The following is a 20,661-nucleotide window of genomic DNA, read 5'->3' as shown; positions in this document are numbered from 1 at the left end:
GCCAGTTATGGGGGACATAATGAGTATATTGAAGAACATGGCTCCTTCTCTAGATACAAGTTAAGTTTAGAGAAAAATGAGTATTTTGTGGTCAACACTTCTGGCGAGGGGAGCCAGTCTGGGGGTCTACCTTTCTGCCTGGCAGGACTAGCTATTAGTATTTGGGGATCCGGGTGGCTCGGAATTGGGCATGAGTATGTAAAATAAATTTTACCAGCCTAGCGGGCAGGGTTAAGGCTGACCTGCAAAGGTGCGACAGCCTTCAATTGTCCTTGGCGGGCCGGGTTCAGTCCATCAAAATGAACATTTTATCCCTATTCTTGTTCTTATTTCAGTGTCTTCCAGTATCTTTACCCAAGCCTTTTTTTTCTCGGGGATTGAGCGGCTTAGATTATATTTCATATGGTCTGGAAAAAGCCAGAAGATTTGGAGGGGGTCTTGCAGAGGAATAGACGGGGAGGACTTGTGCTGCCAAATTTGATGTTTTATTACTGGGCTGCCAATGCGGAAAAGGTGTTGGGGTGATCTGGAGACCAGGGTCTACCTGGGTGCGAATGGAGTCTGGGTCATGTAGAGGATCCAGTTTGGGGGCGCTGAGGATGGTGTCTCTGCCATTTGCTCCAGCAAAATATTTGTCAAATCCGGTGGTTTTCTCCACTTTAAAAAGATGGAGGCAACTACATCAGCAGTTCAAGTTGGGGTCAGTGTCAAAGCTGACCCCCAATGGTAGGAACCACTATTTGAGCCGGCGAAGTTGGATGCCGCATTTGAAGGGTGGACGAGGAAGGGCTTGGAGAAAGTGAGTGATTTGTTCTTGGAGGGGATGTTTGCCAGCCTGGAGGAGTTGAAAGTGAAAGTCGGGCTCCCGGGCTCCAAAGCGTTTAGGTACCTCCAGGTACGGAATTAGGTTTGGACGTTCCTGATATCCGAGGTGGTGTCACCATGCACCTGACTGGAGAGGATTTTAGCCAATGCAGGGTCGGAAAAGGATAGTATGCCTGGCGTATATGGGCAGATTTTGGGGGAGGAGCTGGTCTTGATGGAAGGGGTCAAGGCCATATTGGAAGAGGAGCTGGGACCTTTTTTGCAGGACAAGGTATGGAGTGAGACCCTCTGCAGGGTCATTCTGTGCGAGCCGGAGCCTGGTCCAGTTTACATACCCTTTAGGGCACACTTTACTAAGGCCAGACTGAATCGTTTCTTTAAGAGCTGAGGATAGGTGTGAGAGCTGTTTGCTTCGGCCTGTGAACCATACACACAAATTCTGGTCCTGTCCCAAGCTTGTGAGTTTCTGGCAATTTTTCTTAGCACCATATCAGTGATTTTGAACATTGAACTGGAGCCCTATCCTTTAGTGGCTATATTTAGGGTATTGGACCTGCCGGAACTGCAGGTGGGTACGGGACAGATGTCCTGGCCTTTGCCTCACTGGTTGCTTGGCGGTGGAGCCTGGTGAGTTGGAGGTTGGCGATGCCACCTAGTGCTTTGGCATGACTGAGTAACTCGAGGATGTCAAATACACTGTGGGGGGGGGTCCATTGAAGGGTTCTACGGAGATGGCAACCAGTCAGATTTGAAGGCGTTGTCACTGTTAGCTGTTGGGGGAGTTGGGGGGCGGTCAATGGGGGGGGGGGGGGGGGGGGGGGGGGGGGGGGGGTTGTTTTGCCAGATAAATGTTTTTGTTCTTTTAGTTTATTGGATATTTTGTAGATCTTGTATTTTTTCGTACAAAATGACAAACGTTTAATAAAAATATATTTTTAAAAAAGGTTTGGGTTGGAGGGTGTGTGAATTGGGATTACATTTGGGATGGAGAGTGTGTGTATTGGGATTAGGTTTGGGATGGAGGGCGTGTGAATTGGGATTAGGTTTGGGATGGAGGGTGTGTGAATTGGGATTACATTTGGGATGGGGGTGTGTGTATTGGGATGTGTTTTGGGATGGGGGTGTGTACATATTGGGATTAGGTTTGGGATGGAGGGTGTGTATATTAGGATGGGGTTTGGGATGGAGGTTGTGTGTATTGGGATGTGGTTTGGGATGGGGGGGTGTGTATTGGGATGTGGTTTGGGATGGAGGGTGTGTGTATTGGGATGTGGTTTGGGATGGAGGGTGTGTGTATTGGGATGTGGTTTGGGATGGAGGGTGTGTGTATTGGGATGTGGTTTGGGATGGGGGTGTGTGTATTGGGATGTGGTTTGGGATGGAGGGTGTGTGAATTGGGAATACATTAAGGGCATGTGAATTGGGATAGGTTTGGGATCGAGGGCGTGTGTATTGGGATTAGGTTTGGGATCGAGGGCGTGTGTATTGGGATTAGGTTTGGGATGGAGGGTGTGTGTATTGGGATGGATGGTGTGTGTATTGGGATGTGGTTTGGGATGGAGGGTGTGTGTATTGAGATTACATTTGGGATGGAGGGTGTGTGTATTGGGAAGTGTTTTGGGATGGGGTGTGTGAATTGGGATTAGGTTTGGGATGGAGGATGTGTGTATTGGATTAGGTTTGGGATGGAGAGTGTGTGTATTGGGATGTGTTTTGGGATGGGGTGTGTGAATTGGGATTAGGTTTGGGATGGAGGATGTGTGTATTGGATTAGGTTTGGGATATAGGGTGTGTGTATTGGGATGGAGGGTGTGTGTATTGGGATGTGGTTTGGGATGGAGGGTGTGTGAATTGAGATTAGATTTGGGATGGAGGGTGTGTGAATTGGGATTAGATTTGGGATGGGGGTGTGTGTATTGGAATGTGTTTTGGGATGGGGGTGTGTGCGTATTGGGATTAGGTTTGGGATGGAGGGTGTGTATATTAGGATGGGGTTTGGGATGGAGGGTGTGTGTATTGGGATGTGGTTTGGGATGGAGGGTGTGTGTATTGGGATGTGGTTTGGGATGGAGGGTGTGTGTATTGGGATGTGGTTTGGGATGGGGGTGTGTGTATTGGGATGTGGTTTGGGATGGAGGGTGTGTGAATTGGGAATACATTAAGGGCATGTGAATTGGGATAGGTTTGGGATCGAGGGCGTGTGTATTGGGATTAGGTTTGGGATCGAGGGCGTGTGTATTGGGATTAGGTTTGGGATGGAGGGTGTGTGTATTGGGATGGATGGTGTGTGTATTGGGATGTGGTTTGGGATGGAGGGTGTGTGTATTGGGATGTGTTTTAGGATGGGGGTGTGTGAATTGGGATTAGGTTTGGGATGGAGGATGTGTGTATTCGGATGTGGTTTGGGATGGGGGTGTGTGAATTGGGATTAGGTTTGGGATGGAGGATGTGTGTATTGGGATTAGGTTTGGGATGGAGAGTGTGTGTATTGGATGTGGTTTGGGATGGGGGTGTGTGAATTGGGATTAGGTTTGGGATGGAGGATGTGCGTATTGGGATTAGGTTTGGGATGGAGAGTGTGTGTATTGGATGTGGTTTGGGATGGAGGGTGTGTGTATTGGGATGTGGTTTGGGATGGAGGGTGTGTGTATTGGGATGGATGGTGTGTGTATTGAGATTACATTTGGGATGGAGGGTGTGTGTATTGGGATGTGTTTTGGGATGGGGGTGTGTGAATTGGGATTAGGTTTGGGATGGAGGATGTGTGTATTGGATTAGGTTTGGGATGGAGAGTGTGTGTATTGGGATGTGTTTTGGGATGGGGGTGTGTGAATTGGGATTTGGTTTGGGATGGAGGATGTGTGTATTGGATTAGGTTGGGGATGGGGGTGTGTGTATTGGGATGTGGTTTGGGATGGGGGTGTGTGAATTGGGATGTGGTTTGGGATGGGGGGTGTGTGAATTGGGATTAGGTTTGGGGTGGGGGTGTGTGTATTGGGATTAGGTTTGGGATGGAGAGTGTGTGTATTGGGATGTGGTTTGGGATGGAGGATGTGTGTATTGGGATGTGGTTTGGGATGGGGGTGTGTGTATTGGGATGTGGTTTGGGATGGGGTGTGTGTGTTGGGATGAGGTTTGGGATGGGGGTGTGGGTATTGGGATGTGGTTTGGGATGGAGGGCGTGTGTATTGGGATGTGGTTTGGGATGGGGGTGTGTGTATTGGGATGTGGTTTGGGATGGGGTGTGTGTGTTGGGATGAGGTTTGGGATGGGGGTGTGGGTATTGGGATGTGGTTTGGGATGGAGGGCGTGTGTATTGGGATGTGGTTTGGGATGGGGGTGTGTGTATTGGGATGTGGTTTGGGATGGAGGGCGTGTGTATTGGGATGTGGTTTGGGATGGGGGTGTGTGCATATTGGGATTAGGTTTGGGATGGGGTATGTGTATTGGGATGTGGTTTGGGATGGAGTGTGTGTGTATTGGGATGTGGTTTGAGATGGGGGGGTGTATTGGGATGTGGTTTGGGATGGGGGTGTGTGTATTGGTGATAATAATAATATAACAATAATAATATCTTTATTAGTGTCACAAGTAGGCTTACATTAACACTGCAATGATGTTACTGTGAAAAGACCAAGTCACCACATTCTGCCGCCTGTTCGGGTACACGGAGGGAGAATTCAGAATGTCCAAATTACCGAATTGCACGTCTTTCTGGACATGTTGTAGGAAACCGGAGCACCTGGAGGAAACCCACGCAGACACCGTTCAGACTCCACAGTCAGTGACCCAAGCCTGAAATCAAACCTGGGACTCTGGTGCTGTGAAGCAACAGTCTACACACTGTGCTACCAAGCCGGTTGGGGGTGTGTGTATTGGGGATGAGGTTTGGGATTATCATAGAATTTACAGTGCAGAAGGAGGCCATTCGGCACATCGAGTCTGCACCGGGTCTTGGAAAGAGCACCCTACCCAAGGTCAACACCTCCACCCTATCCCCATATCCCAGTAACCCCAACCAACACTAAGGGCAATTTTGGACACTAAGGGCAATTTGTCATGGCCAATCCACCTAACCTGCACATCTTAGGACTGTGGGAAGAAACCGGAGCACTGGGAAGAAACCCACGCACACACGGGAGGATGTGCAGACTCCGCACAGACAGTGACCCAAGCCGGAATCGAACCTGGGACCCTGGAGCTGTGAAGCAATTGTGCTAACCACAATGCTACCATGCTGCTGATGGAGGACTTCCGGTGGTGGCCATGGTGTGAGTGGTCGCATACAGGGCAGCTCCTGCTAGAAGCCGTAGAAAAGAGCTCTTTTTACCCCAAATTGGGTGCAACTTCGACGGAAAAGTGGAACTAAAGGTCCGAGGAGAAGTTCCCCCCAGGAGTGGTATGTCTGCTGGTTACCAAACCCGGCAGAAGATGAAAGACCGGGCCAAGGAGTTGTAAGAGACCTGTGGCGCAGCAGCCAGTGGAAGGATGGCTGAGGGTGAAGGGTCAGTGCAAGTAGCAAAGCCCCAGATGGAACAGTTGATGGGCTTCATCAAGGAAGAGCTCCGCCAGCAGAGGGTGGGGATGCAGGAGGATCGCTCGAAGGCCATCGAAGGGGCTGTGGCACTCCTGAAGGGATCGATGGAGAGCGTGGAGAAATGTTTGGAGGTGTAGGGTCGCAGATCCGAGAGATCGAGAGGGTGATGTCGGACCACAGCGATCGGGTGGTGGCATTGGAGGCGGAGGTGGGGCTCTTAGCAAGACGTTGAGAGCAAAGGTGGTGGGGCAGGAAAATAGATTGAGAAGGCAGGATCTGCAGATAGTGGGCCTGCCTGAAGGAGTGGAAAGTGAAAGTGCCACGGGGTATGTTTTGAGGATGCTGGCGGTGCTGGTGGCGGAGGGGGTGTTGGAGAAGGCCCCTGAGGTGGACAGAGCGCACAGGCTCTGTGTGGACGGTGATCATGAGTCTCCACAAGTTCGTGGAGAATGAGAAGATTCTGCAGTGGGCCAGGGAGAAGCGCACCTGTGAATGGGAGGGGAGCAAGGTCCGAATATACCAGGACATTGGAACTGAGGTGATGGTGGGAAGGAGAAGGGATAGAATGGCTTAGGATGGGGGAGGAATCCTGTCGGGGAGGGGTGGTATAGTGGCACAGTGGTTAACACTGCTGCCTCATGGCATTGAGGACCTGAGTTCAATCTCAGCACTGGGTCACTATCCGTGTGGACTTTGCACATTTTCCCCATGTCTGCAGGGGTGTCTCCCCCAGAAACCCAAAGATGTGCAGGGTAGGTGAATTGGCTATGCTAAATTATCCCTTAATTAAAAAAAAAGAATCCTGTAGGGGGTCCAGCTTAAGAACTATGCTGACGATGGCGTTCCCAATGGTGCCAAGCAGATACTCGGATAGCCCTGGGTGCAGTCCGCAGTGAGGATCTGGAACCAGCTGAGGAGGCACTTTAGGATAGAGGGGATGTCGGTGTTAACACCGTTGTGTGAAAACCACAGTTTTGAGCCGGGGAGGGGGGTTGGGGGAGGTGGATAGCTGGCACGTAAAGGAAATGGCTGGTTAAGGTGAGGGATTTGTATCTAAAAGAAGGGTTTGCCAGTTTAGATGAATTGAAGAAGAGGAAGTGAATTTAGGTACCTGCAGGTAAGGGATTTTGCGTGCAAGGTTTGGAAAGAGTTCCCCAGGTTGCCGAGGTACGCCCAATTGGAGCGAATGTTGCTTCTGGATGTGGAAGGGGAGGGCAGGATCGGTGACACATACAGGTGGCTGGGAGAACAGGGAGGTAATTGGGTGGTGAAGATTAAGGAGAAGTGGGAAGGGGAGCTGGAGGGGAGATAAACTGGAGAGTATGGAGTGAGGCGCTACAAAGGGTAAATGCGACCTCCTCGTGCGCAAGGATGAGCTGATGCAATTCAAGGTCTTACACAGGGTACATATGACACAGGAAAGAATGAGTGGGTTCTTTCAGGGGGTGGCAGACAAGTGTGAGAGGTTTGGGCGTGGTCCAGCGAATCACGCACATATTCTGGGGCTGGGAAAAGTTGGGGAGATTCTGGGCGGGAATGTTTGTGGCGCTAGCAAGGATAGTGGGGGAGGAGGTTGGGCTGGCCCTTTGGTGGTGATATTTGGGATATCTGAGAAGCCGGAGCTGATGGAGGGGAGGAAGGCCGATGTTGTAGCTTTCGCTTCTCTGATTTCCTGGTGACTCATTTTATTGGAGTGGCGGTCAGCAACGCCACCGGGATTAGTGGCCTGGCTGGGTGACTTGTATGACTTTCTTCGGCTGGAAGAGATCAAGTATGAGCTAAGGGGTTCAACGGAGGGTTTCAAGGCAAGGTGGGGGATGTTCGTGACCATGTTTGAGGAGTTGTTCGTCGTGGGCGGGTGAGGGGGGCGGAAGAGGGGGAAAATGTTTACAAACTATAGTTGTGTGTTGGAAAGTTTGTTTCCTGAACTGTGTATATGTTGTAACTTTTTATAACTTTTTATATACTTTTGGAATAAAATACAATTTTAAAAATGTTTTGGGATGGAGGGTGTTTGTATTGGGATTAGGTTTGGGATGGAGGGTGTGTATGTTCTGATTTGGTTTGGGCTGGGGTGTCTCTGTATTGGGATGCGGTTTGGGATGGAGGGTATGTGTATCGGGATTAGTTTTGGGATGGAGAGCGTGTGTATTGGGATGTGGTTTGGGATGGAGGGTGCTTTTATTGGGATTAGGTTTAGGATGGAGGGTGTGTATATTTAAATTTGGTTTGGGATGTAGGGTGTGTGTATTGGGATGTGGTTTGGGATGTAGGGTATGTGAATTGGGATTAGATTTGGAGGGTATGCTTTTTGGGGATTAGGTATGGGAAAGAGCTTGTGTGTGTCTAATGATTATTAAATGTGGGATGGAGAGTTGTAAGAATACAATACTTTAGGCCTGTAACTATTATGAGAGAAATAGATATTTTTGCAAACAAGTGGTACATAGATTTGTACACAGATGTGATGGTTCTCACTCTCTAAAACCTGCTTGAAACCATGATTCAACAGCAGAAATTCCTGGGAAGGACAAAGAAGCACCACCTCAGTTGGCTGTGATATTTTTCAAGTTTGATATGTGTGTCAAGGGCGGGAGGTATGGCAACAGCTGCAAATGCTTGAAAATATGTCTCCACTTCAATTTAAAATCGCTAGTCTAGGATCATGTGGCGCTAAATCTGAGGAGCCTGAAAGGAAGCAAGCAGACAGAAGTCTTTTTCTAATATTATTAAACTGCTACCGAAAAAAGAGCAATATTGCAAATCTGGTGTGAAAACACAGAATATCTGTTGAGATAAGGGGTAGAACTGCAAGCACTTTAACTCTGGTTCTGAGGCACGGTCACATGGAACAGTACAAGGGCAAGGTGATTGTGCCTGTGTCAAAACCAAGACCTGCAGTTCCTTACTGGCTTGCAACACACTCCAGACTGCATTATTCCAAATGGTATGCACCAGTGGATCAAGTTTGATTCCGTTTGCATGATTTGGTTTTGGACAAGTAATGGGAATATTCAGTAGGCAGCAATAGTTGGTATGTGCCTGTCATCAGATCACATGATTGGAACAGTAACTTTTAATGTTGCATTTTATAGAATAATATCACCTGTGTAGTAATCCACGGGAGGCAGGAGTTCCGTCACCACACCAATATTTATTTATAATAACGATATTACAGGAGCAGCTACAAACAGTGCTGCTGGCATTCCAGTCAACCTAAGACTGGCTCACAAAGCCTACACAGGTGATTATATGGGCCCCCTCAATGAGCTATCATTGAGGGAGCTCATACTCCAATTGGCCAACCAATAAAGCCAATCGGAGTTCATTACAACCTGAATGTTTGTAAGTACAGTATTAGCACAGTGGAGGAGGAGGTGGACCCGGAGCCTTTGGTGGCGATATTTGGGGTTTCAGAAAAGCCTGTGTTCATGGAGAGGAGGAAGGCCTCTCTGATTGCACGGTGGAGAATGTTGCTGGAGTGGAGGTCGGCATCGCCACCGGGGGTAGTGGCTTGGTTGGGTCACCTGTATGGCTTCCTGCGGTTAGAGAAGATAAAGTATGAGTTAAGGGGGATTTGAGGAAAGGTGAGGGCTGTTTGTAACCTGTTTTGATACATGTTTGTAATAAAATACATTTTTTTTAAAGTACAGTATTTGCTCTTTAGCTGTATCTGCACATATACATGTGAGTCTGCTGTAAGTGTCTGTATAGATTTAAGGGTGGCACCATTTCTAAACTGCAGCTGAGTAACAGTGAGAGAGTTCAGGAAGCAAAATACTAAGGCCGGGGGAGGGTGTTATTAAATTCCATCCTTGTTTTCTAAGGCTGTTGTTTCTTGTCCGACCTACTTTCCAGGACTGGCGCTCTATTTGGCAGTGAAGGCTCCACGTGGCAGACCAGACAGCTGTTTCCTTTAACTGTGTGTTTCTCTGCTCTACAGATGTGACAATATTAAAGAAATCCATCAAGAGCCTGCCTGTGAGTTTCAGCCCTTTATTAAATTACCCGGACCAGACTGTAAACTCCCAACTGTGTACAAAAGTAGCAGAGCCTTCCAGTGAATTTCAACCGTGTATGTAATCACGCGGAACAAGACTGTGAACTTCTTTAGAAATTTACCCAAACCAGACTGTGAACTCCCAACTGTGTTTCAAATCGCCTCGAACCAGACTGTGAAGTCCAGTCCTGTATAACTCACCCAGAGCCATCCAGTGCACTTTAACCGTGTGTGAAATTACCCAGTCTGTGAATCCCCAAGTCAGCACTAACCAGGCCAGCTGTGTTCTTTAAAAATTAGCCAGAAATTCCTCTGATCTCCAGTTGACCTCTGCAAACACAACCCCTCAGATCATGAGACTGCGACGCAAAGGAGACCTCATCTGCACGTTCCTCCTGCTAACAGCATTTTGTATTTTGCTTTACGTCCAAATGTACTTTGAAAGTCCACAGCTAAACAAACATGTGAACCAAAGGGAATCAGGAACTGAGAGATCCATTATGGAAAGCACAAAGGCCAAGTCTCAGCTGGACGTCACCATCAGCGCAACAAAGTTAGAACGCAACTGTCAGCCGGGGCAAGAGCTGGAGAATGCCCAGGTGAAAACATCTCCAATCCCAAACCTTTTACCCTGGAACTACCGCCAGTACCTCTGGCAGAAGGACTGTCGGGAATTCAATCAGATCATTAACCAGAAGGAAAAGTGTCGGAAGATCCAAGGGGAACAATTGCTGTTGATCTCCATCAAGTCCATGGTGGAGGAGTTTGAAAGGCGAGAAGTGGCTCGGAAAACCTGGGCCCAAGAAGGTCGTGTCCACAACCTGCAGGTCCGCAGACTCTTCCTCCTGGGAGTCCCAGCCAACCAAAGTTCTGTGGCTTCATGGAGCCGCCTGTTGGAACATGAGAGTCAGATGTACCAGGACATTCTGCTGTGGGATTTCCAAGACACCTTCTTCAACCTCACACTCAAGGAGATCCACTTTCTTAAATGGTTTGACCAGTTCTGCCCTGATGCGGAGTTTGTGTTCAAAGGAGATGATGATGTCTTTGTGAACGTGGAGAATATTGCTGATTTCTTGGCAGACACTGATCCCAAGGACGATCTATTTGTCGGACATATTATTTATCAGGCGCTCCCCATCAGATCCAACAAAAGTAAATATTACATACCCGAGATGATGTATGGCCAAGGGATTTACCCTCTCTATGCAGGAGGTGGAGGTTTCCTCATGTCTGGACACACAGCAAAGAGACTGTATCACGCCAGCAAAGAGGTGGATCTCTTCCCAATTGATGATGTCTTTTTGGGGATGTGCTTGCTGCGGATTGGCCTCGAACCCTTAACTCATGAAGGATTCAGAACATTCGGCATCGTCCGACCCTCTGCGGCTCCTCACATGCAAATGTTTGACCCATGCTTCTACAAGGAGCTGATGGTGGTCCATAGTCTTAAAGTGCCTGAAATCTGGTTGATGTGGTCACTTCTCCATGACCCTAAGCTGAACTGTGCTCGCAAAGGGTCAATGAAGCGTCCGTTCCGTTGGCGGGTCAAACGAAAGACCACACCCGCCTCTATAAAGAAGCGAAGACACTGAAAGTAGGCAAAAGGGAAATGTTTCCCTCAGTAACTATCCCTGCAAATTTATACTTCAAATGTTTTATAAATGTCTGGATCTTTTTTATTATTTAATGTCACTTGAGGCAACAGTGCACTTGTATTAAACACATTAAGCTTAAAAGTTAAGCAATGATATCAAGCCTGACGGGTGTGTCTTTGTGAATCTAATCAATTGGTTGGTATTGGGATGCTGTTCCTGGCACTGGCCATTTTTGGGGAGGTGGGTTCAGGGACTAGGAAGACTGCCCTCCCCATGAAGCATGGAGACAATTATGCTCAAGAAAAGTCCTGTTAAAGGCCTGTTTAGAGTTACCTGACACAACAGGAGCAGATCAACTGCCCAGAGTTGAGCACCAGTGGTGGGTCAGGGTGCCAGCCCCTGTGGTGAATCAGGGTGCCAGCCCCTGTGGTGAATCAGGGTGCCAGCACCAATGGCGGGTCAGGGTGCCAGCCCCTGTGGTGAATCAGGGTGCCAGCACCAGTGGAGAATCAGGGTGCCAGCACCAGTGGTGGGTCAGGGTGCCAGCCCCTGTGGCGAATCAGGGTGCCAGCACCAGTGGCGGGTCAGGGTGCCAGCAGCAGTGGCGGGTCAGGGAGCCAGCACCCGGGTGGGGGTACAGCCAAAGACCATCCAGGAGATGAGTTCCAACTTTGCTCCCCCCCCCGGTGTTGGGGTGACTGAGTGTGCACCTTCTTACAGAAGCGCTCTCTGGATTACTTACCTCGTACTGCAGCTAGGTGCTCCTCTAAAGATGGAAAATGTCTGATTGGCCCTGCAACTTTGAAACCCTGGACATGGAACCTGCCTTCATGCCAATTAACGGTTCACTCACGTGAAAATCTTAACTTTAGGCGGCACAGTGGAGCAGTGATTAGCACTGCTGCCTCATGACGTAAAGGTCCCAGGTGCGATCCCGGCCCCGGGTCACTGTCAGTGTGAAGTTTGCACATTCTCCCCATGGCTACATGGGTTTCATCCCCACAACTCAAAAGACGTGCAGGGTAGGTGGATTGGCCATGCTAAATTGCTCCTTAATTGGAAAAAAATAATTGGGCACTTTAATTTTTTTTAAAACTTCAATCGGTGTTCCCCCCACCCCTCCCACCGAGGGTGGGCTTCTGATCTGAACGAAAAACTAGCTCCTGTTTCTTGCCTCCGTGGTGAAGATTCAGCCCTTAGAGCCATTATGATACAGGAGGAGCACATTTTTCCATGGAGCTCTCTGTATAATTACCCAGTCAGTCCCACTCCCTCACTCTATCCCTAGTCCAGCAAGCTTATTTGCCACAAGTGCTCATCCAGTTTCCCTTTGAAATCCTGCATTGTCACTGCTTCCACCGCCTCACGTAGGCAGTAAACTCCAGGTGACAAATATTCTTCATAATAATCGCTTATTGTCACAAGTAGGCTTCGTGAACAGAACATAGAACATACAGTGCAGAAGGAGGCCATTTGGCCCATCGAGTCTGCACCAACCCACTTAAGCCCTCACTTCCACCCTATCCCCGTTACTGTTACTGTGTCACCACTTAGTCGCCACATTCTGGCGCCTATTCAGGGAGGCCGGAATTGAACCCCCGCTGCTGCCTTGTTCTGCATTACAAGCCAGCTGTTTAGCCCACTGTGCTAAACCAGCCCCAACGTCCTCCTTGTATCACGTCCTCCTTGTATCTCTTGCCCCAAATCCTGAAACCTGTGTCCCCCATGTCCATTTACCATCAGCTCAGACATAGGGGCAGCTTTTCTTTGCCTCCCTTATCTAAACCTGCCAAAGTCTAGATCTCCTTTCAAACTCCTTTGCTCCAAGGCTTCTCCAGCCAAACTTTGTGGCTAAAATTCCTCATGCCTGGAACCGTCTGGTAAACCTCCATTTGCTTTGTAAGCTAGTCTCTCAGTATACCCAACTACCGTTAAAGATCACTGTCCATGAACCCCAGGAAGCTCTGTATATGCACACCTTTTAGCACTGTGCTGTTAAATCTGGATTATTTATCACTATTCTCTCTGCCAATCTGCATCACCTCTCATTTTTGGGCAATAAATTCAATCTGTCACCTGTCTGCCCATTCTGCTAGCCTAATCACTAGCCCATTACAATCGACAGGTATCATCCCTCACTGTTTGCCAGACGTGAAAGTTTGGTAACATCAGCTAATTTTGAAGTTTTACTCTGTATTCCAATATCTAAGTCATTTACTGACCCAGAAACAGCGTTTTCTACCATCCACCAGCCAGAAAAGGACTCATTTACCACGAGTCGCTGTTTCCTGCCTTGAAGCCACTTTTTATCCAAGCTGATACTGACCCTTCTGTTCCATGAGCTTCAGTTTTGTTAACCAACCGTTTAATAATAATAATCTTTTATTGCCACAAGTATGAAGTTACTGTGCCACATTCCGGCACCTGTTCGGGTAAGCTGGTACAGGAATTGAACCCGCGCTGCTGGCCTTGGTCTGCATTACAAACCAGCTGTCTAGCCCACTGTGCTAAACCAGCCCTTTTATGTGCTACTTTGTCAAATGCTTTCTTAAAAGACAACAAAGATTGCATTCCCTCCATTAATCTTCTTTGTTGCATCATCACAAAACATGGCCTGCCTTTTACTAATCCATACTGACTCTCCTTAATTAACTGAAACATCAAACAGCCTCATGATTTTTTGTTAACCTGTTTATTGTTAAAGCAGTCACTTGGTACTTCAGGGTTTGAATATTGTTGAAGTTGTTTGACTTGCACTCATCAGAATAAACACAGGAATGGCAAATTTCAAACTCTCCCAACAAGTTATACTGCAGGAGAAAACGGTGCTGATTGGTTGTCAGGTTGACACTGATTGGCTGAGGCATTGTCATGGAGAAATTAATGGAGAACTATAGGCTGGGAAAGCACCCAGATGACTTTAAAAAAGTGCAAGGCTTGAAATTGTTCCTTTTGTTTGCAGAGAACGTGTCCCTGAATATGAATGTATGCAGTTGCTACCAAGCGTTAAGACTGTTAAAATGGGGGAAAATTAGGATTTAAAAAAAAAAAGAAAAAAACAAAGTAAAACAGAGGGATAGATTCTCCACTGCCGGCTGCCAGCAGCAGGGTTCCTAATGCAGCGGAGAATCGAGCATCAAAGGGCATGGATCCCGTTCCGATGCTCCGGTCCCTGCCAGTGTCTACAGCAAGCTACATGCCCTGTGCCAGCCTGTTCCGATTAACAGGCTGGAAGCCCGATTCCCTACACCTCCGTGATGTTCCAGCCCTTTCAGCTGGGTATGAATTGGTGCAAGTATTCACCATGTGGCCCTGACATGGTGGACCCCGCGGTGGGTCAAGGGGGTAAGTACTTAACAGAGGTGGCACCAAAGTCCATTAAATAGCCCCCTCCCCCACAACACAAATCCTACCGCCAGACCCCACCATCAGAGACCCCCTATTAGAAATGACCCCCATACCAAAGACCTCCCCATGTCACAGACCCTTCATATCACAGAACCCACCACACCGCCATCAATCACCCCTGCCTGGAAGTTAAAGAGCAGTCCTGGCATAAACAGTGAAAAATCACTGCCTTTTCACTTTCTAGTCCCTTATACCTGCTGCTTCTGACAGAAGTGCTCGAAGCTGCAGCTGTTACTTCAAAGAAAGCCAAAACATATCATAAGGCTATAAGCCCCTTTCAAGGCTTCTGTTTACTTTAAAAAAGAAATAGCTTTTAGTATTAAATTTAGTAATTGACAGGGTAATAGCTTCCAGACAGCCAGGTGTCTGGATTGTTTATTGTCATTTCCCTTCACCCTTGAATGCATCTGAGGTACCCTGCTGTGAAGCTAACCACAATGTTTAAAAACATCTAGCTTTTGATCCCACCCCCGGATCACTGTCCGTGGGGTGTTTGCACATTCTCCCTGTGTTTGCATGGTTCTCACCCCTCAGCCCAAAGATGTGCAGGGTAGGCAAATTGGCCACACTAAATTGCCCCTTAATTGGGAAAAAAAAAGAATTGGTACTCTAAAATTTGAAAAAAAATCTAGCTATGATTGACAGGTCTTCAACACATCAAAAGCAGTTAAGTGCATTCTGCTGAGAAAAAGAGGATATTAATGCACTTACCTCCAAAATGTTTATAAATGTTGTGGTTAGCTTCACAGCAGAGTACTTGAGATATATCCAAGCATGAAGGGAAATTACAATAAACAATCCAGGCGCCTGGCTGTCTGGAAGATTTTACCTGGTTAATTACAGACTAGTTATTTTTCTTTGAAAGTGAATAGAGACTCACTGATGGGTTTAAAGCCTGGAGATGTGTTTTGAATTCTGTGAAATAAAAGGTGCTGCTTTGAAAATTTCTGTCTGAGGCAACAGGTATAAGGGACTGGAAAGTTAAAAAATGGTGATTTATAATTGTTTCTGCTTGGACTGCTCTTTAACTTCCAGACAGGGGTGACTGGAGGGGGGGAGGTGTAACCTCTGCTGTGAGAGGTCTCTCATATGGGGGCCTCTTGTGGGGGGATCCAGTATGGGGGTTTGTATGGGGTGTCTGATGGGGAGGTTTGATGGGCGGTCTCCGTTGGGGGTCTGATGGAGGGGGCCGTGTCACCCTCATGTGTGCGTGCTGTGGGGGGGGGGGGGGGGGGGGTGACACATAATTTCCATGGTGTTGAGGCGCGGAGTCTTGTCAGTGGGGGGGGGGGGGCAGGTTTTGTGTTGTGGGGGCAGGGGAGGGGGCCAGTCGCTAGACCTTGGGTTGCCTTCTCAAAATGGGAGCTGGAGAGCGGGATTCCAAACGGAATTCCACAAACTCCCAGCCATGCATGAATTGCCATGTCAAGGGAGTGTGAATCGCTCCTGGGCACTGCTCCTAGCACCAGTGCAGACCAGGAGTGATTCTACTCCAGCAGGAGAACTTAGTCTCCCAAATGGAGAATCCAGCCCAGAGCATTGATTAGAGGCAAACATCTAGAGAAATGATGAGATGCAAATTTGCCTATCAGTGGAAAACAAGTATTTTAAATATGTGATTAGAAAAAACAATGGGGTTTTAGAGGTGGCAACCTCAAAATGGAGAGATAGTGAAATGGACACGTACCTGCCAAACGTCTACTCCACAGGGTGAGTAACATCAAAGGGAAAGAAATAGTATAATTATAGAATTAACTGAAGAAAAAGAGATAGCGACAGCTAACGTCAGAACTGCATCAAATTGAAGATACAGACTCCCGAAAGAAACAACCATTTTCCCCCTTCACTGAACTGAAAGACTATTTACCAGACGTGGCCACCTTAACCTGGTTCTGTAATTATTTTCCGGACTTAGTTCATAAAGTGACTTTAAATTGGATGTTGTTTGGGGAAAAGAGTGTCTCGGAGTCCAGGTAAGCATAGTTAGTTGAGGGACCAAGAGATTGTTTCATGTAAAATTATGTGTGTATAGCCATATTTAAGTGTCATAGCATATTATAGTCCTTCTTGTTGTGTGTGAGTTTGTCTTGCTTTTAAGTTAATAAATATTCTTTATTAATTGTTCCCACAACAAGACTGTTCCTCACTGGGATGTACACCATTCCTCACATAATACCAAAACAATCACATACATCACTATGGACCATTGGCCCAATTTACCCTTCAGGATTGATTGATTCATTGATTGATATTTATTGTCACATGTACCGAAGGACAGTGAAAAGTATTTTTCTGCGGCCAAGGGAACGTACACAGTACGTACATAGTAGACAAAAGAGTAATCGACAGAGTACATTGACAATGGTACATCAACAAATAGTGATTGGAGAGGGCAGCACTGTGGCGTAGTGGGTTAGCCCTGCAGCCTCACGGCGCCGAGGTCCCAGGTTCGATCTCCTGTCTGTGTGGAGTTTGCACATTCTCTCCGTGTTTGCGTGGGTTTTGCCCCCACAACCCAAAGATGTGCAGCGTAGGTGGATTGGCCACTCTAAATTGCCCCTTAGTTGGAAAAAATGAGTTGGGTTTATTTAAAATTTATTCAAAAAAAAAGTAGAAAAAAAACAATAAAAACAAATAGTGATTGGTTACAGTGCGAAACAAGGGCCAAACAAGAGCAGCCTAGGGCGCCGTGAATAGTGTTCTTACAGGGAACAGATCAGTCCAAGGGAGAGTTGTTGAGGAGTCTGGCAGCAGTGGGGAAGAAGCCGTTCCTATGTCTGGATGTGCGGGTCGTCTGTATCTTCTGCCTGATGGAAGGGTCTGGATGAGGGCAAAGCCTGGGTATGAGGGGGTCTCTGATAATGCTGTCAGCCTTTCTGAGGCAGCAAGAGGTGTACAGAATCAATGGAGGATGGCAAGCTTATGTGCTGCGTTGGGCTGCATTCACCACACTCTGCAGTTTCTTGCCATCTTGGGCCAAGCAGTTGCCATACCAGGCTGTGATGAGGCCGGATAGAATGCTCTCTATGGCACATCTGTAGAAGTTTGAGAGAGTCGATGCAGACATGCCAAATTTCTTTAGCTTCCGTAGGAAGTAGAAACGTTGTTGGGCTTTCTTGACTGTTGTATCAATGTGAGTGGACCAGGACAGACTGTTGGTGATGGTGACCCCCAGAAACTTAAAGCTATCAACCATCTCTACTTTGGAGCCATTGATGTAGATGGGGGAGGGGGTGTTGTACAATGCTTCCTGAAATCGATACCCTCATATTTAACATCAATGTGGTTCATAACTTGAAATGCAGGAAAAGCAAACTGAATGAGAAAAAGAGAGAGACTTCCAAAAGGGAATTGGAAATCCAGAAGTCAGAATGGCAGAGTGAGGAAAGGAGAGAGAGAGAGAGAATTTCAACTTTAAAATGCAGGCATGGGAAAAGAGAGACCAGAGCATGCGGAGGAAGGAAGTAATTCTCAACATGAACCTAGTGGAGAGATGTTTAGATTAGTGCAGGCATTTTCAAAATTTGACAAAAAGGTCATTGAGACATTTTAAAATTCCTTTGCGAAAATAGCCAGACGAAAGCAATGGTTAGAAGGTAGTAGGACACAGCTCTTCCAGAGTAAACATGTAGGTAGGGCTTGTGAAGTCTGTGTCTTTATCAGAGGAAAAGTCTGGGGAGTATGATACAGTGAAGAAAGCTATATTAAATGCTCATGAGTCAGTATCAGAGACTTACATTTTTTTTTTAAATTTAGAGTACCCAATTCATTCTTTTTCCAATTAAGGGGCGATTTAGCATTGCCAATCCACCTCCCCTGCACATCTTTTTGCATTTGTGGGGATGAGACCCACGCAGATGCGATGAGAATGTGCAAACTTCACACAAACAGTGGCCCGGGGCCAGGATCGAACCCAGGTCCTCAGCGCCGTGAGTGCTAACCACTGCGCCACACTGCCGCCGGGTACCAGAAGCTTACAGCCAAAAGTTTTGAAATGTAAGAAAACAGTCTGGACAGACTTACAATGAATTTGAAAGGGTTAAACAAAGTCATTTTGATAGGCAGGTGAGGGCATGAAAAATAGAGGAAACCAATGAGGCCCTTAGATAAATAATTCTGTTGGAAGAATTTGAAGATTCATTACCTGCAGCGATAAGAACACATGTGGAGGTACAAAGAATTAAAACTGCTGACGACTATGAGTTGGTTGAGAGGTCAAAGCCTTTTCTTTACACTTTTTAAAATCTGAGACTTATAAATGCATTTGAAGAATCTCAGAGTTCTGTAATTGCTTAACATTTAAATAATGTGCTTTTTTATTTTTCCGTCAGTGCAGACAATTTTATATTTTTCCACATTATACTCCATTAGCCAGATTTTTGCCCACTCACTTAACCTGTCTATAGCCCATGCGAGCCTCCTTATGTCCTCTTCACAGCTTACTTTCCTACTTAGCTTTGTGGCACCACCAAATTTAGCAACCATACCTTTGGTCCCTTCAGCCAAGTGATTTAAATAAATGATAAATTGAGGCCCCAGTACTGATGCTTGTGGCACACCACTCATTACACCTTATCAACAGGAAAAGAACCATTTGTGCCAACTCTCTGCTTCTTGTTAGCTCGCCAATCTTCTATTCATGCCAATATATTAGCCCCTACACCATGAGCTTTTATTTTCTGCAATAATCTTTGATGTGGCACTTTATCAAATGCCTTCTGAAAATCATGTTAGTTCTTCAACAAACTTCAATAAGTTCAATTATTGTCACAAGTAGGCTTACATTAACATTGCAATGAAGTTACTGTGAAAATCCCAATAATCGCCACAGACCGGCACCTGTTCGGGTACACTGAGGGAGAATTCAGAATGTCCAATTCACCTGACAGCACGTGTGGGAGGAAACAGTGACCCAAGCCGGGAATCGAACCTGGGACCCTGGCGCTGTGAAGTAACAGTGCTAACCACTGTGCTACCGTGCCACCTGTAGCCACCTGGGGTGGCCACGTCCTGATTTCAAAATGGACACTCATAAGGAGTGTAGGGAAAATTGGACAACTACAGAGAACACAAGCAGGTGCAAGGTTTCCTGTGTATTAAGATTTGCAGAACCCAGACAGAACTGAAACCAATAGCCATTAACATATTAATGGGCTATCTCCAGGGACAGAAAAGCAACATTAAAACAATCGAGACCAAGCCAGACTCCCCGGCGCCAGCGGGAGCTGAGACAAAGGCAGGCAAACGGACACATAGGGCCCGCCCAACGATCAGGGAACACCTCCGGTATTGGAGAAATCGATTAGAACGATTGGGACATGGTCCAATTAATTGGGACCAAGTCCGGGGTCCGCCCAAAAGGGCGCGAAACCCTTGTGACCTATAAGATAGCGTCCCCAAGTTCAGTTCGTTCTTCTTGGCCTTGGCTCTCAACGAGGAGAGACCTGCCTAGCAGCTGCACCAACCAAGTAAGTCTCAGATCAACGCACGCTACGAGATAGATGCTCCTAGTTACTATTCCGTACCAGCTCGAAGCCAGAAGTATCAAAACCGGACAAAGGCCATTGTTCCTCTGACCTGGTGGGCCATTCGAAGCTAAGTATAGGCTTTAGTAGTAGTGATAGTTTAGTAAGTACAGTTTATGCATGAGTAGTGATTGACTGTGTGTATAATAAATGTGTATTGATTTGAAACTTACTAACTGGTGTATTGAGTTATTGATCAGTACTTGGCTTTGAACCTCGTGGTGGTATCAGAAAGATACCTGCCGACTTTAGAGCAAAGGTTACTAAAACAGAGTGATTAAAGAGAAAGCACAACGAGCAACACACCCATATGTGATTATGGTTTCAAAAATCTCACCGACCAAAGATGATAAACTGATTGGCCTGGAGCTACTTGGGAATGTCCTTACACCTTCCTTGAACAAGGGTGTCAAATCTGCCACTTTCCAATCCTCTGGCACTTCCTTGTGTCAGGAAGATTAGGGGCGCGATTCTCCAGTCGCCAACTCAGTCCAGCGCCGCCACAGTCGGGGGCGAGCCGTTCCGCGGGCAGGTGGGACTGTTGGGGGGGGGGTCGAAAGTCGTGTGCTGGCCAAAGGGGGGGAGGGGCATATTTGGCAGGTTGGGTCTGCGCGCAGCTGGCGCCATGTTACACACTGCGGCCGCCGTGGGCCGCCACCGTGCGCATGTGCGGCCACGGACCCGCCCATTCTCCGGCCGTATCAGCAGCTAGAGCCGGGTGCTCTACTCTGCCTGCCTACTAACCGCCCACCAAAAGGAGGATCGGTG

At 47.3% G+C, this 20,661-nt stretch overlaps 1 protein-coding gene across 2 annotated transcripts in view; it reads left to right on the top strand.

Annotated features, from left to right (window-relative positions):
• b3gnt9 (UDP-GlcNAc:betaGal beta-1,3-N-acetylglucosaminyltransferase 9) overlaps window positions 1–11,115 on the top strand; it is a 31,605-nt gene extending 20,490 nt beyond the window's left edge. The window contains exon 2 of one of the 2 annotated variants that reach the window (XM_038806941.1): window positions 9,306–11,115. In XM_038806941.1, the coding sequence (XP_038662869.1) occupies window positions 9,716–10,957 (1,242 nt within the window). In that variant the 5' untranslated portion in view covers window positions 9,306–9,715 and the 3' untranslated portion in view covers window positions 10,958–11,115. Of the gene's footprint in view, window positions 1–9,220 lie in introns of both variants that reach the window. The other variant, XM_038806942.1, reaches the window with a different exon arrangement.
• The last annotated feature ends 9,546 nt before the right edge of the window (window positions 11,116–20,661 follow it).

This window comes from Scyliorhinus canicula, chromosome 9, assembly GCF_902713615.1.
Source record: "Scyliorhinus canicula chromosome 9, sScyCan1.1, whole genome shotgun sequence".
Taxonomy (NCBI): domain Eukaryota; kingdom Metazoa; phylum Chordata; class Chondrichthyes; order Carcharhiniformes; family Scyliorhinidae; genus Scyliorhinus; species Scyliorhinus canicula.
This window is presented reverse-complemented; position numbering and strand designations above follow the sequence as displayed.